Here is a 13,881-nt window from a genome sequence, read left to right as displayed (position 1 = left end):
TAGAGGATGAAAAAACCCATTAGAGCCTGGCTCTCTGGAGAGGAGACTAACTACAAATTCCTTTGTTAAAGGCCTGTCTCTCCGCTGCTTCCCTGAAAGTCTTCCAGGCAGGGTGGACTCGTCAAGAGAGCCGACACCCCTGCAATCTGGAAAACCACATAAAGTTAACTGTCACTCATGTGGGAGTAGCCCATTTTACTGGTGTGGGGACATCTCTCATATCACTTCTAATCTTTACTTCAATCCTTGAATGACTTGTCCAACTCAGTGTGAAGCAAACCATGGAATCTTCTTTTGGCCAGTGAGGTTAAGAACCCATTTCTGTCCCTCTGTAATGGTGGTTTTCACCCGGAATGATTTTGCTTCTGGGAGGACATTTGGCAATGTGTGGAGACATTTTTGATTGTCCCAGCTGGGTGTGTCGGGTGTGTGTGTGCTACTGACATCTACTGGGTAGTGGCCAGGGTGCTGCCCCACAACCAACAGTGCACAGGACAGCGCCCACCACAAAGGCCTGCCTATTGCCAGATGCCACCAGTGCCCAGGCTGAGAAACCCTGCTCTGTGAGGGCTCGGAAAAGCAAGAGGGTGCTGACATCCTCCCACCGCTGCAGGGACACCTTTGGTAGTCTAGACCATCAGAATTCCCTTCCTCCCAACTGCGGTCCCGCTATTTGTCCTGGCCAGGCAGCCCTTTACCCTCCTGGGACTCAGTCCTTTCTCAAGGCACCCTTGGCCCTCAAGCTAGGCCCCGGGGCTCTCCTTGTCCGGCAGACAGATCTGGGTGAAGCTGTCTGGGCCTGCGCCCTCCATCTCCTTTCTCCCACTATTTCAGCTCGCCCCGTGGCTGGGCAGCCTCCTGCCATGGCTCCTGTGGATTCTCTTGGGGCCTCATTTCCCCTCACTGCCTCCTGCCTCCCCACCTTTCCTCTGCTTCTTCCTGCCCTTCAGGCCCTTCTGCTCAGCCTTCCTTTCTCCCTCAACCATTACCCACTGGAGCTCCTTAGGACTTGGCCTCAGGCCCCTTCCCTTCCCTCTCTGCCGCTCTTGCCACTGACTGTTCTAAGAATGAAAGCTCCACAAGGACAGAACTATCTAGAAGAGCACCTCAGAGTCAGTACTCAGTAATAACTGCTGAATGAATGAATGACTCTGCCATCAATGTCCAGATTTGTATCTCAGGCCTGCATCCCTCTTTTGAGAGGTGGGTCTAGCAAACTGCTTCTTCACCATCTCTTTGATGTCCCCAAGGCAATTTAAACTCAAACACGGACTCTTCCCTCCCGGCTCCTCCGCCAGGGCCCCCATCTCAGGGACCGCTACCACCGCCCACTCTGCTGCTCACGTCCCAGGTCCAGGGTGTCATTCCCAACCTCCCCCCCTTACTCCCTCATGCAATCAATCACCAATCAAATTACACATCCTAATAATTCTTGGATTCTGCTGTCACCTACTAAGCTGCCACCATCTCTAATAGGGAAAACAGCCTTTTAACTGGTCTCTCGCATGTCCATCTTGCCCCCCTCCGTCCATTCTCCCCCAGCACACAGTAATCTTTAAAAGCAGAAGTTTGATCACACCACTACCCTACCCAAACCCTTCTGGTGGCTTCCCCTGACCTCTGGGGAAGGCCCCAATCCTTGGTGTGGCCCACAAAGCTGAGCCTTTCTTGGTCTGCAGCAAAATGAGCTGTCCATGCTCTTTCCTTCTTGAAGCCTCTGTACAGGATGGACCCTCTGCCAGGAATCCTCTTTCAATTCTCAGACCCCCGAGATGGTCTTAGGGGTGCTCCTGACTCCTGGGACCACAGTGGCCATGCCTGCTCCCCAGCACCCTGGATGGCTTTCCTAACCCTCATTGCCCTGGAGATTCCACCGGTCGGGGTGAAAACCCTCAGTGACCTAACACGCAGCCAGGGCTGAGAACCACTGCCGGGAAGCATCTGGAGTCACTCAGGCTATCCCGGAAAACTTCTCTGCCTGGCTTTGTTGGGGAGCCTGGAGGGGTCTGTGCCCCATCTAGGTTTTGGTGGCCTGAAGGCCGCTCTTCTGGTGATACTGGTCCATGGAGCAGAGCAGCAGGCAGGGCCAGACCTGCTGGTGGTGACAATTCTGGGGGCCTCGAGGGGCTGGTGCTGGGCCCTTGGGCTGTCCAGGGCGAGGCTCACAGGACTCAAGAGCCCAGCTGTGCCAGAGCCACTGGCACCCCCAATTCCTGGCCGAGGCCCACGCTGGTGGCCGGCTCTGAGTGCAGCCCCATTTTATGTTCCACTCGGCTCGTCTGCTTCTCTCCCAAGACTCTGACAACAATAGCTGATCAGAGGATATTTAACCTCAGGGGAAAACAGCGTCTTAACAAGTAAAAGACTAACTCATTTGTTTGAAAAATGGTGACACTAACCTGCCTTGTGCTGGTCAGTGAAGGGGAAACCGTCTGTTTCTCTTAAGAACAAACACAAAAGGTCAAGAAAAGGAGGAGGAATGCAAGAGAAAATGGTTGCTCCGAAGCCCCACCATGGAGCTGAATGGAAACCAGGGCTGGGTGGGGAAGAGACGGCGCGCCGCGGCTGACCTGATGATGAAAGCGCCTCTGGCCTCCAGGAGCTTACGCTCACTGCTGAACCTCTTGAGTAGGTTGATCATGAACTTGTAGAAGTAGGAGTTCATGGTGGGAGTGGAAGGAGAACATTCCAAGCCTTTGGTACCTGTAGAGAAAGGGACAGAGCTGGCAATTTATCCTGACTATGTGTCCATAGGGTGATGGGACCCTACAGAACATCAATAACTGTAAACACCAACAAGTGGTGGTGGTTGGGGTCGCACAGTCTGTGCAAGACGCAGGACATCTTCAATTAAGAGCCTTAGGTCAACAGCTAAAATGCAAGGACTATGTAAGTATGTTCACCCAAACTCAGCACAGTGCAAACATACCCATTTACCTGCCCACTACCCCAGCTAACCCCTGTCCCTCAGTGAACATCCTGTGTGTTAGACCTGCTGCCAGGTGCTCTGAATTTTTGTAAGAAAAACTTTTACACATTACCCCGATACGCAAACTATACTTGGGCTTTATTTTGGCCAGTTTAATACAAATGGTTAGTCAAAGGGCAAAAAGGGTAAAAGATAGGCACACAACCCAAAGGTCAACAAAACCTGAGAGGTAAAACTATGCTCCTTTCCCAACGCTGTTTAAGAAAAAATTAAATTATGCACACACCCACTAGATTAAAGACAGCACACACTGACAAATGTTAGGAAGTGTTGTAATCTTCACCTGATGTTTTAAATGCAGACGTTCCTCCTCATCTTTAGGCAAAGATGCTCCTCTTTTTGTGTGTGGGGTGTTGAGGTGTTTTATTTTTTATTTATTTTTACTTTGGTATCATTAATCTACAATTACATGAGTAACATTACGGTTACTAGACTCCCCCCATCATCAAGTCCCCACCACATACCCCATTACAGTCACTGTCTGTCAGCATAGTGAGATGCTAGAGTCACTACTTGTCTTCTCTGTTGTGCAGCTCTCCCTGTGCCCCCCCCACATTATGTCTGCTAATAGTACTGACCCCTTTTTTCCCCCTTATCCCTCCTTTTCCACCCATCCCCCCAAGTCCCTTTCCCTTTGGTAACTGTTAGTCCATTCTCGAGTTCTGCGAGTCTGCTGCTGTTTTGTTCCTTCAGTTTTTTTCTTTGTTCATATACTCCACAGATGAGCAAAATCATATGAGACTCGTCTTTTTCTGCCTGGCTTATTTCACTGAGCATAATACCCTCTAGCTCCACCCATGTCGTTGCAAATGGTAGGTTTTGTTTCTTCTTATGGCTGAATAATATTCCATTGTGTATATGCACCACATCTTCTTTATCCATTCATCTACTGATGGACACTTAGGTTGCTTCCATTTCTTGGCTATTGTGAATAGTGCTGCGATAAACATAGGGGTGCATATGTCTTTTTCAAACTGGAGTGCTGCATTCTTAGGGTAAATTCCTAGGTGTGAAATTCCTAGGTCAAATGGTATTTCTGTTTTGAGTTTTTTGAGGAACCTCTATACTGCTTTACACAATGGTTGAACTAATTTACATTTCCACCCACAGTGCAGGAGGGTTCCCCTTTCTCCACATCCTTGCCAACATTTGTTGTTGTTTGTCTTTTGGATGGTGGGCATCCTTACTGGTGTGAGGTGATATCTCATTGTGCTTTTGATCTGCATTTCTCTGATGACTAGTGACGTGGAGCATCTTTTCATGGGCCTGCTGGCCATCTGAATTTCTTCTTTGGAGAAGTGTCTGTTCAGCTCCTTTGCCCATTTTTTAATTGGATTATTTGCTTTTTGTTTGTTGAGGTGCGTGAGCTCTTTATATATTTTGGATGTCAACCCTTTACGGATATGTCATTTATGAATATATTCTCTCATACTGTAGGATGTCTTTTTGTTCTATTGATGGTGTCCTTTGCTGTACAGAAGCTTTTCAGCTTGATATAGTCCCACTTGTTCATTTTTGCTTTAGTTTCCCTTGCCCGGGGAGATATGTTCATGAAGAAGTTGCTCATGTTAATGTCCAAGAAATTTTTGCCTATGTTTTTTTCTAAGAGCTTTATGGTTTCATGACTTACATTCAGGTCTTTGGTCCATTTAGAATTTACTTTTGTGTATGGGGTTAGACAATGATCCAGTTTCATTCTCTTACATGCAGCTGTCCAGTTTTGCCAATACCAGCTGTTGAAGAGGTTGTCATTTCCCCATTGTATGTCCACGGCTCCTTTATTGTATATTAATTGACTGTATATGTTTGGCTTAATACTTCTCTATTCTGTTCTACTGGTCTGTGGGTCTGTTCTTGTGCCAGTAACAAACTGTCTTGATTACTGTGGCTTTGTAGTAGAGCTCGAAATTGGGAAGCGAGATCCCCCCTGCTTTACTCTTCCTTCTCAGGGTTGTTTTGGCTATTTGGGGTCTTTTGTGGTTCCATATGAATTTTAGAACTATTTGTTCCAGTTTGTTGAAGAATGCTGTTGGTGTTTTGATAGGAATTGCACTGAATCTGTAGATTGCTTTAGGCAGGATGGCCATTTTGACAATATTAATTCTTCCTATCCATGAGCATGGGATGAGTTTCCATGTTAGTGTCCTCTTTAATTTCTCTTAAGAGTGTCTTATAGTTTTCAGGGTATAGGTCTTTCACTTACTTGGTTAGGTTTATTCTGAGGTATTTTATTCTTTTTGATGCAATTGTGAATGGAATTGTTTTCCTGATTTCTCTTTCTGTTAGTTCATCGTTAGTGTATAGGAAAGCCACAGATTTGTGTGTATTAATTTTGTACCCTGCAACTTTGCTGAATTCAGATATTAGTTCTAGTAGTTTTGGGTGGAGTCTTCAGGGTTTTTTATGTACAGTATCATGTCATCTGCAAATAGTGACAGTTTGACTTCTTCTTTATCAATCTGGATGCCTTGTACTTCTTTGTTTTGTCTGATTGCCATGGCTAGGACCTCCAGCACTATGCTGAATAACAGTGGGGCGAGTGGGTATCCCTGTCTTGTTCCCAATCTTAGGTGAAAAGCTGTCAGCTTCTCGCTGTTAAGTATAATGTTGGCTGTGGGTTTGTCATATATGACCTTTATTATGTTGAGGTACTTGCCCTCTGTACTCATTTTGTTGAGTTTTTATCATGAATGGATGCTGAATTTTGTCGAATGCTTTTTCAGCATCTGTGGAGATGATCATGTGGTTTTTGTCCTTCTTTTTGTTGGTGTGGTGGATGATGTTGATGGATTTTCAAATGTTGTACCATCCTTGCATCCCTGAAATGAATCCCACTTGATCATGGTGTATGATCCTCTTGATGTATTTTTTAATTCAGTTTGCTAATATTTTGTTGAGTATTTTTGCATCTACGTTCATCAGGGATATTGGTCTGTAATTTTTTTTGGTGGGGTCTTTGCCTGGTTTTGGTATTAGAATGATGCTGGCTTCATAGAATGAGTTTGGAAGTATTCGCTCCTCTTCTATTTTCTGGAACACTTAATGGAGAATGGGTATTATGTTTTCTCTGTATGCCTGATAAAATTCAGTGGTGAATCCATCTGGCCCGGGGGTTTTGTTCTTGGGTAGGTTTTTCATTACCGATTCAATTTCATTGCTGATAATTGGTCTGTTCAGATTTTCTGTTTCTTCCCTGGTCAGTCTTGGAAGGTTGTATTTTTCTAGGAAGTTGTCCATTTCTTCTAGGTTTTCCAGCTTGTTAGCATATAGGTTTTCATAGTATTCTCTAATAATTCTTCATATTTCTGTGGGGTCCAGTGATTTTTCCTTTCTCATTTCTGATTCTGTTTGTGTGTAGATTCTCTTTTTCTCTTAATAAGTCTGGCTAGGGGTTTATCTATTTTGTTTATTTTCTCAAAGAACCAGCTCTTGATTTCATTGATTTTTTTCTATTGTTTTATTCTTCTCAATTTTACTTATTTCTTCTCTGATCTTTATTATGTCCCTCCTTCTGCTGACTTTGGGCATCATTTGTTCTTCTTTTTCCAGTTTCAATAATTGTGACTTTGGGTGTTCTTCCTTCTTTAAATAGGCCTGGACTGCTATATACTTTCCTCTTAGAACTGCCTTCACTGCATCCCACAGAGTTGGGGCTTTGTGCTGTTGCTGTCGTTTGTCTCCATATATTGCTTGATCTCCATTTTAATCTGGTCATTGATCCACTGATTATTTAGGAGCATGTTGTTAAGCCTCCATGTGTTTGTGAGCCTTTTTGTTTTCTTTGTACAATTTATTTCTAGTTTTATACCTTTGTGATCTGAGAAGTTGGTTGGTAGAATTTCAATCTTTTTGAATTTACTGAGGTTCTTTTTGTGGCCTAGTATGTGGTCTGTTCTGGAAAATGTTCCATGTGCACTTGAGAAGAATGTGTATCCTGCCGCTTTTGGGTGTACAATTCTGTAGATGTCTGTTAGGTCCATCTGTTCTAGTGTGTTGTTGAATGCCTCTGTGCCCTTACTTATTTTCTGTCTGGGTGATCTGTCCTTTGAAGTGGTATGTTGTCCTAAAATGAATGCATTGCATTCTATTTCCTCCTTTAATTCTGTTGGTATTTGTTTCACATATGTTGGTGCTCCTGTATTTGGTGCATAGATATTTATAATGGTTATATCATCTCGTTGGAATGATCCCTTTATCATTATGTAATCTCCTTCTTTATCTATTGTTACTTTCTTTGTTTTGAAGTCTATTTGTCTGATACAAGTACTGCAACACCTGCTTTTTTCTCCCTATTGTTTCCATGAAATATCTTTTTCCATCCCTTCACTATTAGTCTGTGCATATCTTTGGGTTTGAGGTCTCTTGTAAGCAGCATATAATTGTGACTTTAGACTTGCTTTTTTTTCCATTCTATTACTCTGTGTCTTTTGATTGGTGCATTCAGCCCATTTACATTTAGGGTGATTATCGATAGATATGTAGTTCCTGCCATTGGAGGCTTTGGATTCATGGTTACCAAAGGTTCAAGAGTAGCTTCTTTAGTATCTGTCTAACTTAAGTCTCTTATTAAGCTATTATAAACACAGTCTGATGATTCATTTCTCTCTCATTCTTCCTCCTCCAATCTTTATATATTAGATGTTTTATTATGTATGTTGTTGAGTTTCCTTTGACTGTTTTTGTGGATAGTTGATTTTATTTTTTGCCTTTACTTAGTATTTGGTTGGTCTGCTTTCTTTCCTGTGATTTTATTTTCTCTGGTGACATCTGTTTTGCCTTAGGAGTGCTCCCATTAAGAGCAGTCCCTCTAAAATACCCTGTAGAGGTGGTTTGTGGGAGGCAAATTCCCTCAACTTTTGCTTGTCTGGAAATTGTTTAATCCCTCTTTCAAATTTAAATGATAATCATGCTGGATACAGTATTCTTGGTTCAAGGCCCTTCTGTTTCATTGCATTAAATATATCATGCCATTCTCTTCTGAAGTTTCTGTTGAGAAGTCTGATGATAGCCTGATGGGTTTTCCTTTGTAGGTGATTTTTTCTCTCTCTCTGGCTGCCTTTAATACTCTGTCCTTGTCTTTGATCTTTGCCATTTTAATTATTATGTGTCTTGATGTTGTCCTCCTTGGGTCCCTTCTATTGGGAGATCTGTGGGCTTCCATGGTCTGAGAGACTATTTTCTTCCCCAGCTTGCAGCAGTTTTCAGCAATTATTTCTTCAAAGACATTTTCTATCCCTTTTTCTCTCTCTTCTTCTTTTGGTACCCCTATAATTTGAATATTGTTCTGTTTGGATTGGTCACACAGTTCTCTTAATATTCTTTCATTCCTAGAGATCCTTTTATCTCTCTCTGCCTCAGCTTCTATGCATTCCTGTTCTCTGATTTCTGTTCCATTAACAGTCTCTTGCACCTTGTCCAGTCTGCTCTTAAGACCTATCAATTGTTTCATTTCTGTTATCTCCCTACGGACTTCATCCCTTAGCTCTTGTATATTTCTCTGCAAGTCCATCAGCATGGTTATGACTTTTATTTTAAATTCTTTTTCAGGAAGATTGGTTATATCTATCTCACTAGGCCCTCTGTCTGGGGTTGTATGAGTGATTTTTGACTGGACCAGATTCTTCTGGCTTTTCATGGTGATAGAAGTGGTTGCAGGCAGGCGGCATGTGTGTCAGTTGGGAGAGTCCTGTGCTTCCACTCCCTCCCCATTCTGATTCTTTTCCTCCCGCCAGTGAGCTGGGGTAGGGGGAGTGCTCAGGTCCCACTGGGTCACGGCTTTGTATCTTTCCCTTTTTGTGAGATGCTGAGTTCTCGCAGATGTAGATGTAGCCTGGCTGTTATACTGTATCTTCTGGTCTCTCTTGTAGGAATAGTTGTATTTTCAAAAATATATATGGTTTTGGGAGATTTCCACTGCCCTACTCATGCTGCCATCTTGAGCCAGATCTCCAGGTTTTTTATAACTTTTTATTTCACAAAAATACTATCTTTTATTCATCTGGCTGGATTTCCTCCTTGGAGTGAGGAGTGGCTGGTCAGCATTCTCTATGTTCCCTTAGTGCCTCCTTCAGCTTCTCCCAATTCCTGGGCTCGGTAAGTGCATTCAGCTGACAAAGGGCTCCAGCCTCTGTCTCCAACATCTATGTCCCTACTAGCAGATGCACTGCTACCTAGATATCGAGTGGGCACTGTGGGTACTGACTGTGTATGTGAGGAAATTGGTTGCACAAGTGGGATCTCTGACAAGTGGAGAGTTGCCTCTAAAGATGCTCTTTTAAAGCAGTGCTCTGAAGACTATCAAAGCCCAAGTTGGCTTAGAACCAGAAGCACATTCGAGATCTCCCTCTGATATGTGTCCCTGCTGCAAATACCCTGAGGGCAAGATGCAGCCCACCTCCCAGCCCCACTCCACACACACTCCCCTCCGAAAGGCAGCCAGCATGGAGGGGATGAGGGCAGAGCTCATGAAACTCCTGGACGACCCTGATCTCGTATATTCACACACCCCTTGATAAAGCCCAATTTATTTATTTTTAATTTGGTTGCTTGTGCTTTTGGTGTCGTATCTAAGAAACTATTACCTAATACAAGGGCTCCTCAATTTTTTTAGAGCTCTTCAATTTAGGTCTGTGACCCATTTTAATTTTTGAATATGGTGTGAAGAAAGAGTCCAAATTCCTTTGCATGTGGATGGATAACCACTTGTCCCAGTATAACATTTTATTTATATATATGTATGTATGTGTGTATAATTTTATAGATGTTTTATACTGTAGTTTTTCCAGCTTTATTCAGATATAATTGGCATAAACACTGTATAAGTTTAAGGTATGCAGTGTGGTGGCCTGCTATTCTTAGGTATTGTGAAATGATTACCACCATGGTGGTAGCTAACACCTCCATCATCTCAAATAATTACCATTTCTTGTTTGTGGTGAGAACATTTAAGATACACTCTCTTAGCAACTTTCAAATATATACTGCAGTATTATTCACTATAATCATCATGCTGTTCAATAGATCTCAGGGCTTTTCCATCTTCTAGCTGTAAGTTTGTACCCTTTGACCAACCTCTCTCCAACATGATACCTTAATAGCTGACCTTGGCTACCACTTGTTGAGGACTATGTACTAAGCGTATCTAAGCCCCTTACACACAGTATCTAATTGATCCTCAGAATAATCCTTGAAAATATGTGCTATTACTACTCTTATTGTGCACATGGAGAAGCTACTAATTAGGATGAAAATTATCTAAAGTCACAAAGCTGGTGAGTGGTGGCATCTCTGATCCCAGGCACTGGAGTCCACATTCCCAGCAGTTCTGCCATGCTGCCCATTTCTTGGGCACTGGTATTGGGCAGGTCTGAGGTTTGTGGGTTAGGAGGTGGTACCTGCCTAGGCAGGAGGGCAGAAGATGGCATAAAGACTAAAGCCAAGGTCCTACCGAGACTGAGGACACAGGGACAATGACAGTGTCAAGGGCTGTGGAGGAAACACCTGGCTGCCACTCCCTGGGTGCTCAGGGAGGACACTGGGGAAGCACTGCGGTGTATACAGGCATTTGGGGCCACCACTTTTGAAGGTGGATCCTCTCTGGCCCTGAAGCCCTGTAAGAGGCATGACTTCCTTCCCAGACTGGGGAGAGGATGGCCTGCATGAAACAGGAAAGGTGTGGGGTCTCTGGAAATCAAGCGTGGCTGTGCGAGGGGAGTATCAGCTACTAGAAGCATCAGCCCAAATCACAAAACAAGAATGTGTGGAACCATCCAGAATACTACTAGTGAGTCTCATATAGGAGTGCCGATGGGCTGACTTCCTTAGACACCAGTGGCCAGGAAGCAGCAGTTAAAACCCTCCTGCCAGGAGTTCTGTCTTTTTGCTGAACACAACTTCCCTTACATCCTCATATGGTCCTTATGGGGAGGTGGCTGGGAACTGGAAAAGGTGTTTTCTGTTCTGTTTCTCCCAGGTGTGAATTGCTCTGAGGATTTCTTCCAGGAGCCACACCTTCAAACTACTGTCCTCTCTCCTGAGAACCTCCCAGACAGTTCCCATGAACTGTGCAAGGGGCGAGCCCTGAGTGAGATGCCCAATTCCAGGAAAGGCCTCACTGAACTTCTTGTTTGCAGTGTGTTGTTCTGGGTCCCTGCCCAGAATGGCCTGGCCTGGGAAGTCCTGAATGACTCTGGAATGGCAAATAGTCTCTGCTCCCTGGCCCAGAGGGGCTATTTGCAGAACTGAGTGTCAAATTCTTAGAGATGGAGTTACTCTACGCCCAGCTGGGGCTGATCTGTGAAGAGGTGGCTGCTCATACAGCCGCTGAGGCAGCCCATCTGCTTCTCAGTGCCCCCTCCCTGTCCCCACACTCAGGATATGAATTTGGCTGCTCCTGTGGTGGCCTGGGTGGAGGGCACAGGCTGCATACTTCCTACATAAGAGGTGTGTGTGCACTGGGACCCAGCTGGCTGCAGCCTTCTCCTGGGTGCTTATTCGTGATGGCGTCTGGGGTCCCTGCTCCCTTCTTGCTTCTCTGTGTGCACTCCAGTCCTGCCCCATTTCCAGGCTTAGAGACAGTTAGGTTCCAAAGGATAAAGAGACTGAAACAGAGACTGACTATAAGGAAATCCTACCTAACTGAGGCCATGGTCTCCATTCCCAAGAGGCTGGGTGCCTTGGGCAGCACTGGGGAGAGACCCAGGTGGTTCTGGCCCCATAGGGGCAGTGGGAAGCATCCAGTGTGGCATTTCAGAGCTGCGCTTTGATGTCCATCAGACTGGGGTTTAGATCAGATTGTCACCCTTCCACTACTAGCCATGCAATGTGGGCAAGCCTCTTACCCTCTCTAAGCCCGTCTCCTCATCCATAAGGTGGGAGAAATTAAGAGCCCTTACTGAGACAAAATATGTAACGTATGGGGCCTGGGGCCTGCCACACACTCTGTGCTCAGTAAGTGGGGGATGCAGTTATTAGCAGACATGCCATAACCCAGAGCACTGCATGTGGTAACATGTTCCCATTGTCTGAGTCTTGGAATGGAAGACTAAGGGTTGGGGGACAGTCTGGAATGTCTCTGAGTGGGGAGACTTCAGATCTGGGTCCATGTTACAGTGCCCTACTTGGAGGTAGTGAGAAAAAGAGAAGATCACCTCTGCCCCCTAGACCCACATTCAGGGAGGGAGATCTGCCCACCTTTCAGCTGACAGACTGGCCAAAGATGGCAGAAGAGAAGACCCAGACTGCTCTGGACACATCTTTGGTCTCCTTAGCTACAGCCCCCTCTGGGCCACATAATCAATTCTCAATGTCCAGGCCTGCATGGGGGCCCCTGAAACTGAGGCCCTTGTAGGAGAGAAGAGGAGGGCAGAGTCACATCTGGGAGAAGCCATGGCAAATGACTCCCGTTCTCACAGTGCAGTGGGTGCTGGGAAAGCTTCTGGAGCTCAGCCCTCCCAGGGCTCCCCCTGCTTCCAGACTCCAAAGACTAGGAGGCTGGGTGCAACCTGAGTCGGGGCCAGGCGCTTTTCCCAAGGCTTGAGACTTGCTGACGGGGGCTGTGGGGGAGCTGCCTGGGGCCGGGCCTGCTTGAGGCCTGCAACTGCTGGGGTGGGGCTGTCTGCCCTTCAGGCTCCCCCAGAACCCCTTGCTGTGGTCAGGGCTGCTGCCCTTGAGAGGAGGAGCCTCTGTAGGCCACGGCTGGGAGTCCTGGAGGGCTCTGCTGAGATCCCGGCCACACTGGGTAGACAACAGGTCTGGGCAGGGCAGTCCTTAGCAGCCAGGGGAGGGCAGCATTTCCTGGGTGGGCTGGTCAAGGATGGGGTGCATCTCTGAGCTTGCCGTGGACCGGGTGGGGGGCTATGTGAGCTCTCCCAGCCTCAGTTCCCCACTGGCCCACCAGCTATTTCTCTGACCAACTAGCCCTTCGGCCCAGTTTGCTAGAGACAGAACCTGAGAGAACCTGAGGCAGGGCTGCAGGCACGGGAGACAGGGCGGAAGGAGCACGAACTCGGAAGTGTGATGCAGGGAACGGCAGGCCTCTCCTAAAGGGACTAAGTTCTGCTGATGCAGCCTGCTTCTCCCCACGGGGAGCGCCTGGCACCTCCACTGGCCATGGCCGGCTCTTGCTCATCCGCACGCTTGAAATGGCTGGCTGGGAATCAGCCTCCTTCCTCAGCAGCTGTGATAAAGGCCAGTTCTGCTGAGCTCTCCCGCCATGTGGGGCCCTGGGATGGGGGCTGCTGGCCCATTAGGGTGGGGCAGAGCCAGGACAGGAGCCCGGTGTCCTGCTTCGGGACATGACCTCCAGCACTGCGCTGAGGATCTGCTGGCACGGTGGGCTGAGAGGACAGTGTGCTTTCTCTCAGGCAGCATGACTGACAGCAGTCTCCCAGGCCCACTGACGAGGGTGGGCAAGCTTCTGGCTGTGGCCCAGGTGGGGAGGAGAGGAGAGGGCTGGGAACAACCTGGCCGAGGGTCTCAGGAGAGAGTCGTCCTTTGAGGGGCCAGGTGGAGAGGGACTTCCCTTACCCGGTCCTGCTGAGGACGAGTCTCTCAGCCAAATGCTGCTTGCCTGGCCTTTCTGGTGTGGAGGAGAAGGCCCTGGCAGGATTCACATGCCCACAGGCTGGCCGAGGGGCAGACAGACGCAGTCGGGAGCACTTCGCATACAGAACCAGGCTGGTGGGGTGGGTGGCCGGGGAGCCAGCCTGCAGATGTTCCTAAGTGAAAGCTGATGTGGTGACATGAGAAACTGCAGAATGTCTCACAAACAACCTTCCCTGGGATGTTTTAGATTGAGTTTTGTGGCTATGACGTGAAGGAGCCCCACATGTCAGGCTAAAAATAGCTCTGGCCTCAATACACAACACGAGTTACAGTTCAACAAAACCAGA

The 13,881-nt window shown here is 46.7% G+C and overlaps 1 protein-coding gene across 2 annotated transcripts in view; it reads right to left on the bottom strand.

The window, feature by feature from the left end:
* VAC14 (VAC14 component of PIKFYVE complex) overlaps positions 1 to 13,881 on the bottom strand; it is a 99,376-nt gene that overhangs the window by 35,544 nt on the left and 49,951 nt on the right. For both annotated transcript variants that reach the window (XM_073226165.1, XM_073226166.1), the window contains exon 14: positions 2,571 to 2,703. In XM_073226165.1, the coding sequence (XP_073082266.1) occupies positions 2,571 to 2,703 (133 nt within the window). The remainder of the gene's footprint in view (positions 1 to 2,570; positions 2,704 to 13,881) is intronic.

This window comes from Manis javanica, chromosome 17 (assembly GCF_040802235.1).
Source record: "Manis javanica isolate MJ-LG chromosome 17, MJ_LKY, whole genome shotgun sequence".
NCBI lineage: Eukaryota > Metazoa > Chordata > Mammalia > Pholidota > Manidae > Manis > Manis javanica.
This window is presented reverse-complemented; position numbering and strand designations above follow the sequence as displayed.